The 21,773-nt window shown below is 44.1% G+C and overlaps 1 protein-coding gene across 2 annotated transcripts in view; it reads right to left on the minus strand.

Annotated features, from left to right (window-relative positions):
* Positions 1-14,951: 14,951 nt before the first annotated feature.
* lpar1 (lysophosphatidic acid receptor 1) overlaps positions 14,952-21,773 on the minus strand; it is a 159,930-nt gene continuing 153,108 nt past the window's right edge. For both annotated transcript variants that reach the window (XM_070887937.1, XM_070887928.1), the window contains one exon: positions 14,952-18,526. In XM_070887937.1, coding sequence (XP_070744038.1) covers positions 18,228-18,526 — 299 coding nt within the window. In that variant the 3' untranslated portion in view covers positions 14,952-18,227. The remainder of the gene's footprint in view (positions 18,527-21,773) is intronic.

Below are 21,773 nucleotides of genomic sequence, written 5' to 3' on the forward strand. Positions count from 1 at the left end.
AGTCTAAGTTCAACACCATGTTTGGGAAGTTCTGTTTGAGAGCGAAGGTATCCTCTTCGAAACAGAAAACCAGTGGTTAAGTTTGATTTGTAAATATGGAAAAATAAGTCCATACATTTTGTTATGTATAACCATGCAAGTTATGAATTGTTTGTTATAATTACTTCTTCATTAAGGAGGGAGAAGTGTAATATATAGCTCCATCTAGTGGACTACTGCTCCACCGAGTGGACTACTGTGGTAATGCAGTCATTGCTGTTTACAAAAAAAAGGAATGGAGCCATCTTGTCGTCTGAGTGTGTTTGTGATGTCGTAGAGAATATACTACACCCTGCACTTTTTCAAAATAGTGCCTTGGGATCTTTTAAATGGCCACAGCCCATTACATACCTGAAGACCACCTCCATGTAGTATAACTTATTTTTAATTTTTACTTACATGTACTGAAAGATTTAACTTTCCACCTCTCTGAAAAGTTGCTAGACAAATTATAATGTAATTTTTTTTAAACTACACTGACACATTTTTAATTTTGTAAAAACTGAGTAAAAGAGCTGAGTTACTGACACAGAGAGCAGGAAGGGTTTGCAAACTTAGGCTGGTGTCACCTCTATTTTTTTTTGCCTCCCACTTCCACCGCACACTATAAGCAGAATGGTTGAACCAACCGAAAGGTGAAACCCCAAATGTACAAAAAGAGAGTATGGGCTAGAAATTGCATTGGCTTACTGCCCGGTTTCTGGACAGTATGGGCCATTGTGGGCGATAACCAGGTCGGCAAGAAATAGCCCAGCTGAGTTACGCCGGCGGTTTCGAGGTCTCGCTGGGGAGCAGACCACCAGCATGCATCGTCCTCAGATCACCCTGGTGCGATATTTGGCTCAGCGGTGACCCGTAGGTAAGTATGATAAAAAAACACCTATGAGAATCAGCGCAGCTTGGCGTTAGGTAAGTAGCTTTGCAAGAAAAAGGTGTGTAATTGTTTTTTTACACATTATTTTAACATTCTGTCGTGGTGATTTAGGTTAAATGGGCCTTGAGAATGTTTTTATGATTTTTTTTTTAATGTTCTGTTTTTTGAAAAAATATTTTTAGTGTTTTTCTCCTCCTGGGCCCAACCCATAGCCTCGGGGTAAATTTTTAGTGAATGTTTTATTTATCATCCATTTTCTTTGGGAGCCGCCCAATCGATCCTAAATTCCACTTTTTCGCCGAGAATTGGGGTGCAATGCCCATTTATTTCAATGGGCGGATTCTTTTCTTTTTTAGGGGGAAGTTTTCGCCGGCGATAATCTTGGGAATGTTAGCGGTCTTTTGGGCAGCAATCGAGTGCTGGTGGGTTGTTAGGAAATTCTAGCCCATTGTACTGTAAATCAAGCATAAAATACATCATCTCTTAAATGTTGGAAAGTAGTCACGGCTGGGGAATATACACAGTACATCCCCAATAAGAACTTCTTGCCAAGACTCCTCTCAGTGTGCCTGTTAGTGAAATGATACAAGTAAAGCAATCACATCCATAGGAGGCAGCTTGCAGACTCATACAAACTTGCAGCTGAGAGGGGAGCGACCTATAAAAGGCCCAGCGGGAGATCGAGAGCCAGCGGCAGTTGGTGAGAGGGGAGCGACCTATAAAAGGCCCAGCGGGAGATCGAGAGCCAGCGGCAGTTGGTGAGAGGGGAGCGGCCTATAAAAGGCCCAGCGGGAGATTGAGAGCCAGCAGCAGTTGGTGAGAGGGGAGCGGCCTATAAAAGGCCCAGCGGGAGATTGAGAGCCAGCAGCAGTTGGTGAGAGGGGAGCGGCCTATAAAAGGCCCAGCGGTGCAGCTACAGCGGGAGAGAAAGCAAAATAGAAGTAGAAGGGAATCAAAAAGTGACGTCACAGCCAATGGGGTAAGTGATTGGCTGGTGATTGGTGAGTAGCTTTTCTTTTTATTTTTTATATCAGTAAGTGAACTTTAGCAATGTTATTACCAATTTAAGTGTATCTAAGGGTTAAGACATGGCAGGAGAGCTCGGTCACGTGATATGCTCCTCCTGTACCATGTGGGAACTCGGGGACACTTCCGGTGTCCCTGGGCGCTACGTGTGTGGGAAGTGTATCCGCCTCGAGCTCTTGATGGTCCGCGTTGCGGAATTGGAGCTGAGGGTGGATTCACTCTGGAGCATCCACGATGCTGAGAATGACGTGAGTATCACGTGTAGTGAGTTGGTCTTACCGCAGGAGAAGGGTCCACAGCCAGATAGGGAATGGAAGACCAGCAGGAAGAGTAGCGCAAGAAAGATAGTGCAGGGGTCCCCTGTGGTCATCCCCCTGCAAAACAGATACACTGCTTTGAGTACTGTTGGGGGGGATGACTCATCAGGGGAGGGCAGCAGCAGCCAAGCTCATGGCACGGTGGCTGGCTCTGCTGCACAGAAGGGCAGGAAAAAGATTGGGAGCGCGATAGTGATAGGGGATTCGATGGTGAGGGGAATAGATAGGCGTATCTGCGGCCGCAACCGAGACTACAGGATGGTATGTTGCATCCCTGGTGCAAGGGTCAAGGATGTCTCGGAGCGAGTGCAGGACATTCTGAAATGGGAGGGAGAACAGCCAGTTGTCGTGGTGCACATTGGTACCAACGACATAGGTAAAAAAAGGGATGAGGTCCTACGAAAAGAATTTAAGGAGCTAGGAGCTAAATTAAAAAGTAGGACCACAAAAGTAGTCATCTCGGGATTGCTACCAGTGCCACGTGCTAGTCTGAATAGGAATCGCAGGATAGCGCAGATGAATACGTGGCTTGAGCAGTGGTGCAGCAGGGAGGGATTCAAATTCCTGGGGCATTGGAACCGGTTCTGGGGGAGGTGGGACCAGTATAAACCGGACGGTCTGCACCTGGCCAGGACCGGAACCAATGTCCTAGGGGGAGTGTTTGCTAGTGCTGTTGGGGAGGAGTTAAACTAATATTGCAGGGGGATGGGAACCTATGCAGGGAGACAGAGGGAGACAAAAATGAGGCAAAAGCAAAAGACAGAAAGGAGATGAGGAAAAGTGGAGGGCAGAGAAACCCAAGGCAAAGAACAAAAAGGGCCACTGTACAGCAAAATTCTAAAAGGACAAAGGGTGTTAAAAACGCAAGCCTGAAGGCTTTGTGTCTTAATGCAAGGAGTATCCGCAATAAGGTGGATGAATTAAGTGTGCAAATAGATGTTAACAAATATGATGTGATTGGGATTACGGAGACGTGGCTCCAGGATGATCAGGGCTGGGAACTCAACATCCAGGGGTATTCAACATTCAGGAAGAATAGAATAAAAGGAAAAGGAGGTGGGGTAGCATTGCTGGTTAAAGAGGAGATTAATGCAATAGTTAGGAAAGACATTAGCTTGGATGATGTGGAATCTATATGGGTAGAGCTGCAGAACACTAAAGGGCAAAAAACGTTAGTGGGAGTTGTGTACAGACCTCCAAACATTAGTAGTGATGTTGGGGAGGGCATCAAACAGGAAATTAGGAGTGCATGCAATAAAGGTGCAGCAGTTATAATGGGTGACTTTAATATGCACATAGATTGGGCTAGCCAAACTGGAAGCAATACGGTGGAGGAGGATTTCCTGGAGTGCATAAGGGATGGTTTTCTAGACCAATATGTCGAGGAACCAACTAGGGGGGAGGCCATCTTAGACTGGGTGTTGTGTAATGAGAGAGGATTAATTAACAATCTCATTGTGCGAGGCCCCTTGGGGAAGAGTGACCATAATATGGTGGAATTCTGCATTAGGATGGAGAATGAAACAGTTAATTCAGAGACCATGGTCCAGAACTTAAAGAAGGGGTAACTTTGAAGGTATGAGGCGTGAATTGGCTAGGATAGATTGGCGAATGAGACTTAAGGGGTTGACTGTGGATGGGCAATGGCAGACATTTAGAGACCGCATGGATGAATTACAACAATTGTACATTCCTGTCTGGCGTAAAAATAAAAAAGGGAAGGTGGCTCAACCGTGCTTATCTAGGGAATTAAGGAATAGTATTAAAGCCAAGGAAGTGGCATACAAATTGGCCAGAAATAGCAGCGAACCTGGGGACTGGGAGAAATTTAGAACTCAGCAGAGGAGGACAAAGGGTTTGATTAGGGCAGGGAAAATGGAGTACGAGAAGAAGCTTGCAGGGAACATTAAGGCGGATTGCAAAAGTTTCTATAGGTATGTAAAGAGAAAAAGGTTAGTAAAGACAAATGTAGGTCCCCTGCAGTCAGAATCAGGGGAAGTCATAACGGGGAACAAAGAAATGGCAGACCAATTGAACAAGTATTTTGGTTCAGTATTCACTAAGGAGGACACAAACCTTCCGGATATAAAAGGGGTCAGAGGGTCTAGTAAGGAGGAGGAACTGAGGGAAATCTTTATTAGTCGGGAAATTGTGTTGGGGAAATTGATGGGATTGAAGGCCGATAAATCCCCAGGGCCTGATGGACTGCATCCCAGAGTACTTAAGGAGGTAGCCTTGGAAATAGCGGATGCATTGACAGTCATTTTCCAACATTCCATTGACTCTGGATCAGTTCCTATGGAGTGGAGGGTAGCCAATGTAACCCCACTTTTTAAAAAAGGAGGGAGAGAGAAAGCAGGGAATTATAGACCAGTCAGCCTGACCTCAGTAGTGGGTAAAATGATGGAATCAATTATTAAGGATGTCATAGCAGCGCATTTGGAAAATGGTGACATGATAGGTCCAAGTCAGCATGGATTTGTGAAAGGGAGATCATGCTTGACAAATCTTCTGGAATTTTTTGAGGATGTTTCCAGTAAAGTGGACAAAGGAGAACCAGTTGATGTGGTATATTTGGACTTTCAGAAGGCTTTCGACAAGGTCCCACACAGGAGATTAATGTGCAAAGTTAAAGCACATGGGATTGGGGGTAGTGTGCTGACGTGGATTGAGAACTGGTTGTCAGACAGGAAGCAAAGAGTAGGAGTAAATGGGTACTTTTCAGAATGGCAGGCAGTGACTAGTGGGGTACCGCAAGGTTCTGTGCTGGGGCCCCAGCTGTTTACATTGTACATTAATGATTTAGACGAGGGGATTAAATGTAGTATCTCCAAATTTGCGGATGACACTAAGTTGGGTGGCAGTGTGAGCTGCGAGGAGGATGCTATGAGGCTGCAGAGTGACTTGGATAGGTTAGGTGAGTGGGCAAATGCGTGGCAGATGAAGTATAATGTGGATAAGTGTGAGGTTATCCACTTTGGTGGTAAAAACAGAGAGACAGACTATTATCTGAATGGTGACAGATTAGGAAGGGGGAAGGTGCAGCGAGACCTGGGTGTCATGGTACATCAGTCATTGAAGGTTGGCATGCAGGTACAGCAGGCGGTTAAGAAAGCAAATGGCATGTTGGCCTTCATAGCGAGGGGATTTGAGTACAGGGACAGGGAGGTGTTGCTGCAGTTGTATAGGGCCTTGGTGAGGCCACACCTGGAGTATTGTGTACAGTTTTGGTCTCCTAACTTGAGGAAGGACATTCTTGCTATTGAGGGAGTGCAGCGAAGATTCACCAGACTGATTCCCGGGATGGTGGGGCTGACCTATCAAGAAAGACTGGATCAACTGGGCTTGTATTCACTGGAGTTCAGAAGAGTGAGAGGGGACCTCATAGAAACGTTTAAAATTCTGACGGGTTTGGACAGGTTGGATGCAGGAAGAATGTTCGCAATGTTGGGGAAGTCCAGAACCAGGGGTCACAGTCTAGGGATAAGGGGTAAGCCATTTAGGACCGAGATGAGGACAAACTTCTTCACCCAGAGAGTGGTGAACCTGTGGAATTCTCTACCACAGAAAGTAGTTGAGGCCAATTCACTAAATATATTCAAAAGGGAGTTAGATGAAGTCCTTACTACTCAGGGGATCAAGGGGTATGGCGAGAAAGCAGGAAGGGGGTACTGAAGTTTCATGTTCAGCCATGAACTCATTGAATGGCGGTGCAGGCTAGAAGGGCTGAATGGCCTGCTCCTGCACCTATTTTCTATGTTTCTATGTTTCTAAAACTTGTCCAATGTTTGTTATCTTCTAAGAGTACTAACTCCTCAGCCTCTATTAATACTTTCAGCTCTGTAATAATTGCATACAGCACGAAAGAAGATGACCTGAACTGAATGCGGTCTTTTGGGATTTCTAAATGAGCGCTCCAATCAGCTTACTTCATGAAGCCACAGAGATACTTCTCTTTTCCCATAGAACGAGGATCAGAGAACCTTATGCCCTCTGTGGGATTAAATAACACATTAAAACACTTAGCATTCGCAACTTTTACTGACTCATGCACTGAGACCTAAGGTACAGGGAGGGACATTTCAGTATATGCATTCAGTTGATACTTGTACGACATTTATATGGGCTCTCACACGATATTTATCTATCCTTCAAAGGGCACAGCCATCATGGATAATCTCTAGAAAACCATTTTTGGTTGGGAAGGGAGAAAAACTGTCACTTTTATTATACAGGCATGAAATAAGTATCTTTCTTGAACTGGCACAAACATTCAAAAAAATATGGCAAACAACCATAATAAAATCTTTATGATCCTCCAGTGGGACTCCTCAGAGTCTGCCAAAGGCTATTTAGAAATCCCTATCGGTGGTCTTTTCTAGTACAGTGGTCGTTCACCAACTGTGTCCACTAGTTCCTGGCAGTACTCAACTGAAAGAGGCTCCTGTTACATTAGCTGATCTGGATCAGGTTCATTGGTTGTGATCTAACCCAGAACTGCAATGCCCTTAAGCAATTTTTATGAACCACACATATTCACCTTGATGAATGATTCATTTAGACAACTTCTTGTTTTATCCTAGCGCAACCTCAGAATCACTGGCATCTATAAAAAAAAAACTCATACAGGCTTGTATTCCAACACTTTCCTGGTCGCCCTCCCACTTTGCATCTTTTGTAATCTTGAGCTCATCCAAAACTCTGCTGCCCGTGTCCTAACTCGGACCACGTCCCATTCACCATTCACCATTCACCATTCGTTGACCTACATTGGCTACCGGTGTCTGGCGCCTTAATTTTAAAATTCTCATCCTTGTTTTCAAATCCCTCCATGGCCTCACCCCTCCCTATCTCTAAACTCCTCCAGCCCTACAACCCTCCGAGATCTCTGGGCTCCTTCAATTTTGGTCTCTTGCACATCCCCGATTTTCATCAGTGGCCGTGGCTTCAGCTGTCTAGGCCCTGAGCTCTGGAATTCCCTCCCTAAATCTCTCCGCCTCACTTGACCTTTCTCTCCTACTTTAAGACACTCCTTAAAACCTACCTCGTTGACCACATTTTTGGTCACCTGTCTTAATATTCCCTTATGTGGCTCGATGGCAAATTTTGTTTTAGAATGCTCCTGTGAATTGCCTAAGGACATTTAATTACATTAAAGGCGCTATATAAATACAAGTTGCTGTTGGTGTATTCCAGGAAATTTTCATCTGTGACATTTTCAGTGCTTCATAAGACGGCTTGCAGTACTCACTCCAGTGGCAGGGTGCCACATTTTATTTTGGGTAACGGCATTATGCAGTTCTACTGAATACAGCAATGTAGACCTAGAAGTTTGAACACACCCCAGAACAGATGGGTGTGTGCTGCATGTGCCTGGCTTTATGGGGTTGTGGGGACCTTGTGAAATTGGTGCAGTCAGTTCATTATCATGACTCACTCATGCAGTCATGCTATTCATTGGCTGCCGGCCTATTTCAGTGGGAGTCGGGGGGGGGTTAATCAAGCTTGACAGATGTCACTCACAGGCAGCCAACACCTCTTAAAGGAGGGTGCACCCTGACTGCAGACAGCAGGGAAACTTCACAAGTGGAAAGATGGCTCCAGGAGGTCCAGACAGATCCCCCAGGTTCTCTGACGCAGCATTGGAAGCTGTAATGTATGCACCTGTGAGTATGCTCACAGGTTTGTAGAGCTGTGGTATGCCATGGCGCACCACCTTGCCATCCGGAGGAGGCTGGGGTCTCCAATGGAGTGCTCCCTACGTGGGAGTCCTCCCTTTATTTATTGGGGACTTGGCCTGGAGGGTGTTGCACGGAGCAGTCCCGTGCAATAGGTTTTTAAGTCGGTTCACGGACTCCCAGGCTACCTGTAATTTCTGCGGTCTGGAGGAGTCCGTGTTCCACGTATATGTTGAATATGTGAGGTTGCAGCCCCTCTTCCAATATTTAAAGGGGCTGCTCCTTAATTTCTGGTTGCACTTCAGTCCCACACTCCTGATCTTTGGGCACCCTGTGCGGAGGGGAGCGGGTAGGTCCGAGGGCCTCCTCGTAGAACTGCTCCTGGGCACGGCCAAGGGTGCCATCAGCCGGTCCAGACAGCGGGCGGTCGAGGGAGTCGTTCAGCTTAACTGTCTGCCTCTCTTCTGCGCCTACATCCGGGCCAGGGTGTCCCTGGAGATGGAGCACGCGGTGTCCACCGGTACGTTCACAGCCTTCCGCGAGAGGTAGGCGCCGGAGGGACTGGAGTGCTTCGTTATCCCCGGCAACCAAATTTTAATTTCATTTTATATGTTTTAAAGTTTAATTTGTTTTAATTGCTGAGTTTTAGTGTCCCCCTTCCCTTTTACAGGGGGCACTTGTAAATTATATGATTTTAATGCCCCAAAAAAAATCACAAAAAAACCCACAAAACCCCCCCCCCAAAAAAAAAGAGGGCAGCTAAAAGTGTCTGGAGTGTCCCCCAGATCGGGGGGCACTCAATCTAATGTTTATTTTGTTCCTCCCCCAAAAGAGTTGGAGAGCTGTGGTATGCCATGGCGCACCACCTTGCCATCCGGAGGAGGCGGGGGTCCCCAATGGAGTGCTCCCTACATGGGAGTCCTCCCTTTATTTATTGGGGACTTGGCCTGGAGGGTATTGCATGGAGCAGTCCCGTGCAATAGGTTTTTAAGTCGGTTCACAGACTCGCAGGCCGCCTGTAATTTCTGCGGTCTGGAGGAGTCCATGTTCCACGTATATGTTGAATGTGCGAGGTTGCAGCGCCTCTTCCAATATTTGAAGGGGCTGCTTCTCAAATTCTGGTTGCACTTCAGTCCCACACTCCTGATCTTTGGGCACCCTGTGCGGAGGGGAGCGGGCAGGTCGGAAGGCCTCCTCGTAGGACTGCTCCTGGGCACGGCCAAGGGGGCCATCACCCGCTCCAGGCCGCGGGCGGTTGAGGGGGTCGTTCAGCCCGGCTCTCTTCCACGGTTACATCTGAGCCAGGGTGTCCCTGGAGATGGAGCACGCGGTGTCCACCGGTACGCTCACAGCCTTCCGCAAGAGGTGGGCGCCGGAGGGACTGGAGTGCATCATCACCCCTGGCAACCAAATTTTAATTTGAACCATTATTGTTAAAAGTTAATTTGTTTAATGTGTCGGTTTTGGTGCCCCCCTTTAATCAGGGGGCACTTCAGTAACATTTGATTTACAGGTGCAACTAAAATAGTTTTCGAGCTATTGCATTGTGAGTGACTTAGCCAGTCATGTGATGTTCACAAGACTCAATAAAACCCCAGTCAGTTGGGTCTAGGTTATCCACGATTAGGCAGGTGGTTGTGAGTCTAATGGATGATCTGCTAATGTGTAGTGTAATTGTTAAACTTTTGTTAATAAACCAACTAGTTCTTAATAGCAATGTGTTGCTATGAATTATTAAGCAAAAAACCCATGAGGCAAATACATTATAGAGGCCCTGATCGAGGCAGTGGACAGGAGGAGGGAGATCCTGTTCACTCCCCTCTCCCCCAACCCCAGGAGCAGAAATGCCTCCTAACACCTACACTGCCAGTGGGAAGTGATCGCTGAGGAGATAAATGCCAGGAGCTCAGTTCCCAAGAAATATTAGATTGGATCTGGTTTTAATGTAAATATTTGTAATAAAGTGAGGACAAGATCCATAAGGCTGGACTAAAGGAAGGCAATTGGCTGGTGGTGGTAAGGATGGTGGTGATAAAGATTGTGGGACTGATGGTCTATTGGGAATGAGAGTTGGTTCATGTGAAACACACCTGGATGAGCTGCTCTCAGAGAGCTCTGGCAGCCAGGGACATAGATGATCGATGTTGATTCTGCTCTTCTTTCTCCTCCTCTTCCTCGTGCACTCCTTGCTGTCCAGCTGATGATAAGGGCTTATCCCTCATCATCGCAAAGTCAGGCACCAGGCCACAGATGACCACAAATCTGGACACGTGGTCAGGGTTGTAGTGCTAAGTTCCTCCCGAATGGTTGAGGCAGTGGAATTGCTTGAGAACACTGACTGTCTGCTCAATGACGTGTCTGGTGACAGCATGGCTCTCATTGTACAACAGCTCTGCATCTTTGCCCAGGTTCCTGACATGTCGTCCAGTAGCCATTCTGTGACATGACGTCTTGTTTGGAACAAAGGCAGCACATTGGATTGGCGCAGGATGAATGAATCATGACTGCTGTCAGGAAACCGGGAACAGACCTGCATAGAAATACATAGGCTGGATTTTCGGCTTTTGAGATTTCGGGGCGGTAAGGGCGACCCTGATACTGCCTGCAAAAAGTTTGCGCACTCATCTGCAAAATTCGTCAAAAAATGAGGTTCCATGATCGAGGGCGCAAAATCAGGCATTACACAAGAAAGTTTTTGCACCCCAGCTGAAAATCGCCGCGTTAAAAAAAGTGTATATTGTATGGTTTTATTTTATTTTGTTGGGGACAGTTTTTGTTACTTTGTTGCAGTAAAATTTAAGATTCATCCTTTGCCATTGGTGCCTTGTGTATTATTCCAACATTCGCCAGAGATGTGCCTTTATGGGAGCACATAGCGTGTCCAGTATTAGCTCCATCATTCAGTCCTCCATTTAGGAGAGCCGGTCCATTATGAGCTGGCGACGTGCGACTCTTGGTCCTTCAGCATTTCCACGCTGCCTTCCCCGTGGATGGTGTGGATATCCAATGAGGGCCTCGCCAGGCTCCTCTTCATCATCTTCCTCCTCCTGAGGTGGGCATGCAATCCCCATTGGCAATGCCTGGCCTGTCATGATGGCCAAGTTGTGCAGCATGCAGCACAACATAATGACTTTGGATACTGTTGAGCAGAGTATTGAAGGCTGCCTCCAAAGCAATCCAGGCATCGGTCTCTGTCAACACTTCCTTTCGGAAGCGCAGTCTTCTCACACACTACTCGTCAGATAGCTGGAGGTATGAGCATTGGAGCCTGTAAACCCATGGGGTGTAAGCCCTCCTCCCCAGACGTCTTCGGCCTCTCCTCATCTGTGGGCCGACATGGCCAAGAGCTCTACTTCTAGCTTGACGCCACCTGTCAATAGCATGGAGCGTGATGCGCTGTTGAACTAGTAATACCCCCATTAAATTCTCTCACTGACGTTGTAAGGGCATGGTAATGGCAAATAAAATTACCGTTTGCAAGTCGGAGCTTCATGATGTGCGCAACCGTTGCAGTCAATGTGACCTGCGATGTAGGATCCTCATCCCTCCATTTAACCATGCTGCCAATACCGCCTGCTACACCCTGGGAATGCCTGGTTTTTCAGAGGTTTCCTGGGGCGGACGTTCAATGAGACGTTAGGGCCAAATTTTGCATCCGGGATGCTAGCAGAGAATTGCATGACGATTGACGTCATGATCTCAGGGAAACTAGAGGGCGGGCCGGTAAGTTTTTGTGCCGCCACAAACCATGAACCCAATTTGCCAGCCAGGCAGTAAAAGTTGGACGCCCACCATAATGCCTATAAACACCATTTACCGCCCCTCTGGGGCGCAAACACTCGCACAAGCGAGCTGAAAATCCAGCCCATAGAATATACAGCACAGAAGTAGGCCATTCAGCCCAACTGGTCCATCTAAAAATGAACACCCCCGCTATTTTGTTGGCTTTTGTTAATGGCCTTATTAACCTGTGGTCACCATCAAGCTGGGCGTTAAGGGAGTGAAATCCCTTTCTGTTCAGAAAGATGCCAAGCTGGTGATGCAGAGCATGCATGTAAGGCAATGTGGGTGCAATCTATGGCACCTTGCCATGGACTGCACCCACTTGGGGAAGCCTGGAATGCAGGTGAAGCTTAGTGCGCTCTCGTCCTGCTTCACTCTGTCCATGGGGAAGGAGGTACAGATGTTCCTCTGGGCATACAGAGCCTCGGTGACTTCCCAGATACAACTGTGAACAGCAAACTGGGAGATGTTGCTGATGTCACCTGCTGCAGCCTGGAAATTACACCGGTACATAAACGTTTAGGGCCACTATGACCTCAACAACCACTGGTAGAGCTGTCCATGCCCTGGTTCGAGGCTCGACCATTTGAATCTGGGCCGGTGACCTGGCCAATACTTATCCCTCAACCAACATCACAAAAACAAAAGGATTATCTGGTCATTATCTCATTGCTGTCTGTGGGAGCTTGCTGTGCGCAAATTGGCTGCCATGTTTCCTAAATTACGACAGTGACTACACTTCAAGAGTACTTTTCAATAATTTCTACTTTTGCGACTCGGTGTCAAATTTTTATCACATTATGCTCCTGTGAAGCACCTTGGGACGTTTCACTATGTTAAAGGCGCTATATGAATACAAGTTGTTATTATTGTTCTACTTAATTTGCTGTAAAGCGCTTTGAGGCATCCCGAGGTCATGAAAAGCGCTATATAAATGCAAATTCGTTCTTTCTTAGAATGTGCGGCCAGCAGCCCCCCGACCTGTTTATGACTCTCAGTTTAGAACATCGGTTTTTGCAATCCTTAAACATTGCAATGCTCTCAAGGACAAAATCAAGCTCTAAGAATAACAATCATATGTTAGAAAGGATTTGGTCTTGTCACCATTCCAAACAACATTCAGCTAAATTCATGACCCGGTGAAGAAAGGAGTTTTAGATCTCATGTACAATGACTTTAACCAAATGCTGCAGCAGGTGACATCACTCGGTCATAGACTCCTCGGTCAAGCAAAGGTGCCCCAACACACTTGATCAAGCCATTGTCGGAGCAGTGCTCCCTGAAGCCTCACTGTGGTTGTGACCTCCTGTATTGAGCCCTTCTTCTCCCAGCTGCTCCTGCTCTCTCCAGTCTTCTTGGCTGCTCCCCATTCTCATTCACCGGCCCCAAAGGCAGACCTACCAGACCATCCATGAAAGCAGAGAAAGCGTTGTGAAGGCAGCCAACAGCAGTCCAGCCACCAGCAAAATGTTGTTAGCAGAAGTCAGAACACGGTGGTAGAAAGCAGAAAATGGGCCAAAAGTTTTTTTAAAACACACACAGAAGTTAATCAGTAGCCGAGAACGAACAAATTAGCAAGTAACCTGTATGTAGTGGATGAGCCCTTTAAATAGCACTAATGTAGGGTCTTTGCTCACTGTCAGCACCATGAGTTGCTGAGCAAATTTATCACGTGGCGATTCAGGCACTGCTGCAGAACAATTTCACAAAAGGGTCCTATAACAAGCGTAGACCCTTATTTAAATGATAGTGAAGCTTTTAAATGATTCTAGGTAGCACCCTAGATGCCCAAGGAGCTGATCCAATGATGGGCGGCGCATTTCCAGCACGGAATGAGCGCCCATTTCACTCCTGTAAAACGTGCGCCGCAAGATCACATTTCTAGGCCATAGCCTTCATAGCGGGAGTCACTATCAAAGAACTGACTCGTTCTTTAACATTGCTGAGGATAGATCACCACTGGCATCGCTTGAATCTTGTGGGCCAAGATATAGAAGTAAAAATAATTGCCCCTGGTATTTAGCACTTGGAATACCAAGCTTATAACTGGGCCCTTTGAGTGTGAGCCCAGAAGCCCCTCAACCTGTTCATGGCTCTGAGTTTAGTACATTGGTTCTTTGCAATCCTTAAACATTCTGATGTTTCCAAGGACAAAATCAAGCTTCAACAATGACAATCATATGTTGGAAAGGACTTGGTCCAGTCACTATTCCAAACAACACCCAGCTAAATTAATAACTCAGTTGATGACCCACGGGAAAAAGACAGGTTTGTATCTACACTACGGCCTTTAAACAAGTGCTGAAAAGATCAATGCAGCAGTGAACTGAGCTTTCATTTCACCGAGGAATGGAAGAGGATTAACATCGGTTGCTTGTAAGTTCCTTACAGAAATTAACATCTCCATTGTCATTTTACCAGTAAAAGAGTGCAATCATTCAATGACCAATTGGATTCTACAATGAGGGACGTTAGGGGCATTCTGGAATAATGGGCCCTGACTGTTCAAATCCCTTGGCTGTAATTATCTTATCTTGTGAAGACAAATTACATAGAATTTCATAGAATTTCCAGCACAGAAACAGGCAATTCGGCCCAACAGGTCCATGCCGGTGTTTATGCTCCACACAAATCTCCTCCCACCCCTGTTCATCTCACCCTATCAGCATATCCTTCTATTCCTTCCTCCATCATCTGTTTATCTAGCTTCCCCATATATACATCTATGCTATTTGCACTAACCACTTCCTGTGGTAGCGAGTTCCACATTCTAACCACTCTCTGGGTAAAGAAGTTTCTCCAAACAGATACTGGGACACCACTTTCAAGGGAGGACCTTTCTCTTGTAATCATAGAATGTATTTGTTGTTTTTATGTTAATGGTGAGAATGAAAAAACAGCGATGCATGATCATGGAGCCCTTAATGGCAGTAGATACAAGAGACACAGGTGCTGATCAGGTTTCTGCTTTGGCAACTGTTGGTTTTCAGGCAGTATCTTGGGCTGCCTTGGGGAGATATATGGAAGACTTACATTTGGTAGCAAACCAGTTACCTCATGGCAAAATAAATTTTGTTGGTAATTTTTCTTGAATTGACCAAATTGTTCTAAAAGGCCAGTTTTGTCCTTCCCATTGCCTGTACCAGAAATGGTGTACACCGCACAGCGAAGGGCTAACTAATGTAGACCAAGTTGAAGTAGGTTACTGAGAAGTGAAAATAATTTGTAAACACATTTTCTATCCAAAATCAAGGATTTTTTTTATTTTTTTTAAAAATCACAGAAGAAAACATCAATGGGAAGTAAAAAAAAGTTATCAATTTATGCAGAGCTAATCCATTTGTTTTGAATTTTAAAATATTGGCTTTTCACTGTAATGTTTACATAAAGATTCTGTGAATATATCTGCAAAAATGGTCCTTATTCTTTGAACAGCTCAGATAGTCTTTTTTAAAGCCTTTGATGGAGCTCAATATGTAATGGTTACATAAGTCTTACTTCCGAGAAATCGTTCATAGCTTTCGAATCACAATTCAGTATAGGTCAGAAAAGACTTTTTGTAAAGACAATCCCAGAAGTTACATTACAGAATTACAAAAAAAAAGTTAGAATGCTGATCGGTGGAAATTATATGGGTCCAAAAATTTCCTCAGATCCCATTCCCACTCTGCTGCGTTACTTTTCCGGAAGTGCGTTAGGGACTCCCATTTGCACATGGAGACCTCATTTAGATCTGGAAATAGGGGTGGGGTGGATGCCGATGCACTTCCGATGAAGTAACGCCAGTGGAGCGGGAACGGATCCAAGGAATTTCCCAGCCATGATTATTTTATTGTTTTTCTCTTTGTAATAAAAATCCACAATTCAAGTTTTCATTTAACAATCCTTCAAAGTAACAATTGGACACTTCGTCCGTCCTCCAGTCCCAGCTCCCCACCAGTCCCAGTTAGCATCTGTACCTCATGGAAATGAACTGGTCTCCAGAGCCTAATTCCTACCTCAAACAGTGTAAGCTCTTCACTCTACGCTCTCACATTCCACCTTCATTCCCAGCCTTTGACCCCTTTTGCTTTCCATTAATATCCTGTACGTGGACGAGACTGGATTAAGGTGTAATAGGACAAAATCAGATTCAGCTAACTTGGATGCAAGAATGAAAGAGCAGTTCAGTTCAGAGTTAAAGGGAAAGTGTTAACCACAATATATAGATCAGGACTGAGATGTCCGATAGCACAGTAGCATTTACTAATACAAATTTAAAAGGTTAGTTATATAGTACACATTCTGACGCAAGGTGTTGCTACAAAGTTAATGCATAATGACCTGATTACATTAAAATTGTAATATGCTGTAGTGGTGAATAGTTTCTGCAGCAATTACTATCAGTACAACTATTTTACCCTACTAATGCACAGATTGTACAGTACTACCTTGAACACTTGTGCACTAGATAGCAGAATATTTACATAGCTTGCAACAACAAAAAAAGTACTACCCAGAAATTAAACTGCATATGAAACCTGACATAATTTAGAGGAACTACTCTGAACGACAATCTGGGCCCTGTAAATTACATCTTTTTGAAAAACACCTTGCCAAGTAAAAAAAAAACTTGCATAAATTGTACCTAATCCATGAAATATACAAAACAATTAACTAAATATTAGAGATTTGGAAAAGAAATACAGGTCAATATTTCCATTCCTGGTGCATCATTTCATGAGAATGCAGAGTTAATTATTGCCATTACACATTATAAATTGCAGTAATGGTCTAATAACGCACATGTACAGTTTGAAGTTACGGAAACCCAACATTTCAAAAGCATTAATAACAAGGCAGCTTTACCTTAAGTACAAAACCCCCAAGCAAATTGCAACCATCATTTGATAGATTACCAAACTAACCATTTAAGAAGCCTTTTCCACCCCGTCGCCCCAAAAATCCAGATCATATAAAAAATGACAGTACAGTAGTTAAGATGGTTCTCCATTTCAACCAATCATTCCATTCATTTGAGTGCAAAGAAAAATCACTTAACTGAGCAGTACAGGTACACATTTTCATCTACCACAAGCAGTGGGGTTGGTTCAAAGTACACCTGGACCATGCTAAGGAATGCATTCCACAGAACTACTGTATTTACATGCTATGCCTTAATCGTGCATCAGCCATTATTTAAAAGAGATTCTTTTAGCTACTAGGAATTTTATCATTTTTGAATTTCTGAAAGAATCCCAGAGTAGGAAACTCCCCAACTGAATTAGGCACCTGATGTAAGAGAAATGTATATGAATCTTACTTGTAGTATTAAGAAGGAGAATCTAAAGGAGAATTCACCTCTCTGAATGGAACATCATTAAATATTTGGTAACGTATACTTTAGTTCTAACAGCACACGATACAGATTGGCATGTGACTTTCTGCTTGCGTGACCAGAATTCACCTTTTCAAAACAAGATGTTACACGTATAAACCAAGCAACTTGTTTACCCAGATTTCACGAAGAACTGAAATCTGTCCACATGGAACATCATACCCAGCTATCGGAAATCATATAACAGGGCAACATGGTTTAACACGGTTATTTTAAAACACAGAATCAGACCATATTAAATAAATAGTTCACTTTTTTTAAACTGACAAATTTTTTCTTTAACATTTTTATTTCTATCTATAAACTTGCGTTTTAACTGCAACACAGTAATCAATATGAAGAGCAAAATTAGCAGCAACTAGAAAAGTTAATATGTCAGCTGTGTGTCAGCTATGCTTGAAATAATGAACTATTTATTCAGGAGGTCCTACTGGAATACTTCATAAAACAGAACTCACAATTGCTGTTGCTGAATAGGCATTTATACCATTTTCTCAGTTAAAATATAATGTATAAAATGTGGTTGTAGAGAGTCAAATGTTGGCAGCAAAATCAACTGGGTCAACTTGGGACCAACCGTGTTGCTTTTAAATAAAAGGGGAAAAAACACACATTTCTCAAATATTTCTAATGACTTACATGGTTTGCACATCCCAAAAAGCAAAGGACATCCAACAGCCTCTTCAGAGCTCCAATGTCTCTGGGGAAACGTGCCACAAATTCAAAGCTCTTCTGGTCCTTAAAATATTTCTTTTTCAGTGGGCACTGACATGAAGCAATAAAATGTTGAATTTGCCTGTTATGCAAAAGTCCATCACAAGCATGCTGATGGGTTAAATAAAATAGGTTTATTACATTTTTAAAAAGCCATAATTTCTACAGCTAAATGCAGTTTAGCAGGTAATACATCACAAGTATTTAAGACCTCAACTGGTGTTATTAAATGTGTCTCACACTAGGTCTCCTAGTAAAACAGAAGTATTTGTCAACAATGTCTCATATTAGTTTGTGAATAGGTACCGGTGCTAATTTAGTATTTAGTCTTCAGTGTTTAGTTCACTCATCCACAGCTGATTCACATCTGGGGGTCTCCTGTAGCTTGCAGTGGACAGCTGCGATTCGCTCTCCTGCGGTTACACCATGGAATGGTCGTTGTGTATCCCACTCAAGATGGTATGGTTGAGGGAGGAGGCCGAACGGTCAGAGCCCTCGGCCGCACCATTGCTGCTCTCGTTCCGCTGACAGCACAAGATCTGTTTGAAAGTTGCGCTCATCTCCTTGTCGCGGTAGGAGTAGATGATGGGGTTCATAGCAGAGTTGAACTCGGCCAACAGTAGGAAAAACTTCTCGTAAGTGAGGACGTTGCAGTCAGGGCAAAACACATCCAGCAAGAGCAAAACTAGGCCGGGAGTCCAGCAGATGATAAATGCCCCTATATGGAGGAAAGAAAAACACGCACATTAGTTTTTTTTTACATAGCATTTACAGCACAGGAACAGGCCATTGGGCCCAACTGATCTGTGCTGTTTTTTATGCTCCACACAAGCCTCACACCTTACTTCATCTCACCCTTTCGGAATATTTTATCAGACGCCGCTTTTAATTTTGGCAAGGGAGGAGTCTGGTGTCAAACATTCATTTTATAATACATACCGAAAACGACATGCCAAACTACAGATCAGCCTTCCAGGAACCAGAATTTAGAAATATTACTAAATATCATAGAGGTGGTTGCACATTGCCTGTTTAAACTCGATTTCGGAAAGTGTGGAGGAGGAGGGAACAATATTGGCAGAATAGGGAGGGGAATAAAGTCACTCTTTAACAATGTTGAACTGATAAAGTAGCTTATTCCAAACTGCCCTCTCCCAAATCAGTTCGGCGACCTGAAACGTTGACTCTGTTTCTCTCTCCACAGACTGCCTGACCTGCTGAGTGTTCCCAGCATTTGCTGCTTTTATTTCAGATTTCCAGCAGCCACAGTATTTTTGCTTTTGTTTTGTGGCAGTTTATATCCCTTCAGTTGAGTCAGTGTTTATTATGCTTTGTGACCTCATCCATAATTTATCAACTCAAATTGTGAGAGTTATTTCTGAGCTTTAGTTTGGCCTATAGCCTCCTTGGCTTATAATTATACCGCCTACCCCCACTCCCTTAGTTCATCCATCCTTAGATGCACACAGCATTACTCCACATCCAACTTAATTCCCTTCATTGTTCAAAATATACCAGAATCATGCTGCTCCTTCCCAGTCTTTATTCCAAAAACAAATTTAAATTCCTTTATAAACTTCTCCTCAATGCTCAGTAACCTTAATCCTAGAATCATTCCCTTCGCCTTTAATTGTTTTTCTCGCTATCTTTAAGTACAGTGATCATACTCAATTATCTTACTACCTTTTTAGCATTTTGGCATCATTTACTAGGACTTGTACAGATTTACTTATACACCTCAACATTTTTTGACTGCTAAACTTGCTACAGACTGATGACATGTTCGTAAGAATGCAAGAACATAAGAAATAGGAGCAGGAGTAGCCATACGGCCAGTGTTCTGAGTGAGCTGCACTTTGTTCTTTGCAGCCTGTTTCTTTTAATGCATGGTCCCTTTAAATTTCTGAGCCTGTGCGGTATTTACAAGGTAAAAGCCGTTGAGCGGACTGCACGGGATATTTCTGATTACTGCGTGGCCGCGTGTGCGTGCACCATAGCGTGAACGTTGTATTCGGCCCCTCGAGCCTGCTCTGACATTCAATCAGATCATGGCTAATCTTCGACCTCAACTCCACTTTCCCACCCGATCCCCATAATCAATATTTGGTCACCTGTTTTACCTAGAAGCTTTTTCTTAATTCCCATTGAATACATTCTTTAACAATATTAGTTCTTCAATATGCCTATATATCTATATTAGTGCATTAAAAGCAGAATCTCTGCTCGTACTTTGCAGGTCACACTTGTTGATTCACTCAAAGGAAAACAGAAATAAATCAGTACAGAGGGGTTAGGTAGGATCAAACCAGGCAGCAAAGGAATAAAAATTGTATTCATATAGCATTTAATCACTTCATCAGGAGGTATCAAAGCACTTCACAGGCAATTCATAACTTTTAAAAATGTGGTCCTTTTTGTAGGTAAACATGCCAGTCAAATTATGCACGGCAAGATCATACAAACAGCAAATCAGCTGAATTGCCGTTTTTGGTGGCAATTTTTGAGGGATGAATGTTGGCTAGGTCACGAGGAGAGCTTCCTGCCCTGCACCAAATATTGCCAAGTGATCTTTTATGTCCATAAGGACAGGCAGACAGGACCTCGGTTTAATGTCTCTTCCCAAAGGTAGCACCTCAAACAATGCAGAACTTCCTCGGTACTGCACTAAAGTGTCAGTTGAGATTATTTGCTCAAATAAGGAAGTGGAGCTTGAACCCACAACTTTCAGAGGAGAGTGTGCTGCCAACTGTGGAACTAATAAGGATTATTGAAAGTACCAAGCAAATCTCGATTCTTTTTGAAAACATTTTCACCTGCCATTACTCACCACCCCTCAAGCCTGCCAAATTAAGGCTCAAGGTAACATCCCATAAACACACATTTCACAGGTGCATCATTATAGCATGTGTGCGTTTCTTTTCTCTATATTGAGAATTCAAAACTAATTGCTTAATTATACATCTGCGCTAAATCAGATGGACATTTTGGCAATGACCCAGACATCATATCAGAATGAGACATAAGCAATTTCAGCCCAGTCAATCTGGCAAAGTCCTAACATCTACAACAGCAACAACAACAACTTGTATTTATATAGCGCCTTAACGTAGTGAAATGTCCCAAGGCGCTTCACAGGAGTAGTATAAGATAAAAAATTTCACACCGAGCTGCATAAGTAGAAACTATCACAGGAAGAGGTAGGTTTTATGGAGCATCTTGAAGGAGGAAAGAGAGGTAGAGAGGCGGAGAGGTTTAGGCAGGGAATTCCAGAGCTTAGGGACTAGGCAACAGAAGGCATGGCCACCAATGGTTGAGCGGTTATAATCAGGGATGCTCAAGAGGGCAGAATTAGAGGAGTGGAGGCATCTCGGGGGGTTGTGGGGCTGGAGGAGATTACAGAGATAGGGAGGGATGAGGCCATGGAAGGATTTGAAAATAAGGATGAGAATTTTGAAATTGAGGCGTTGCTTAATCGGAAGCCAATGTAATTCAGCGAGTACAGGGGTGATGTGTGAGTGGGACTTAGTGCAAGTTAGGACATGGGCAGCTGAGTTTTGGATCACCTCTAGTTTACGTAGGATAGAATGTGGGAGGCTAGCCAGGAATGCATTGCAATAGAACATAAGAACATAAGAAATAGTAGAGTAGACCATTTGACCCTTCGAGCCTGCCCTGCCATTCAATAAGATCATGGCTGATCTGATCATGGACTCAGTTCCACTTCGCTGCCTGCTCCCCATAACCCTTTATTCCCTTATTGCTCTATCTCCGCCTTAAATATATTCAATGACCCAGCCTCCACAGCTCTCTGGGGCAGAGAATTCCACAGATTTACAACCCTCTGAGAGAAGAAATTCCTTCTCATCTAAGTTTTAAATGGGCGGCCCTTTATTCTGAGATTATGTCCCCTAGTTTTAATTTCCCCTGTGAGTGGAAATATCCTCTCTGCATCCACCTTGTCGAGC

The sequence above is a fragment of the Pristiophorus japonicus genome, chromosome 1, assembly GCF_044704955.1.
Source record: "Pristiophorus japonicus isolate sPriJap1 chromosome 1, sPriJap1.hap1, whole genome shotgun sequence".
Lineage (NCBI taxonomy): Eukaryota > Metazoa > Chordata > Chondrichthyes > Pristiophoridae > Pristiophorus > Pristiophorus japonicus.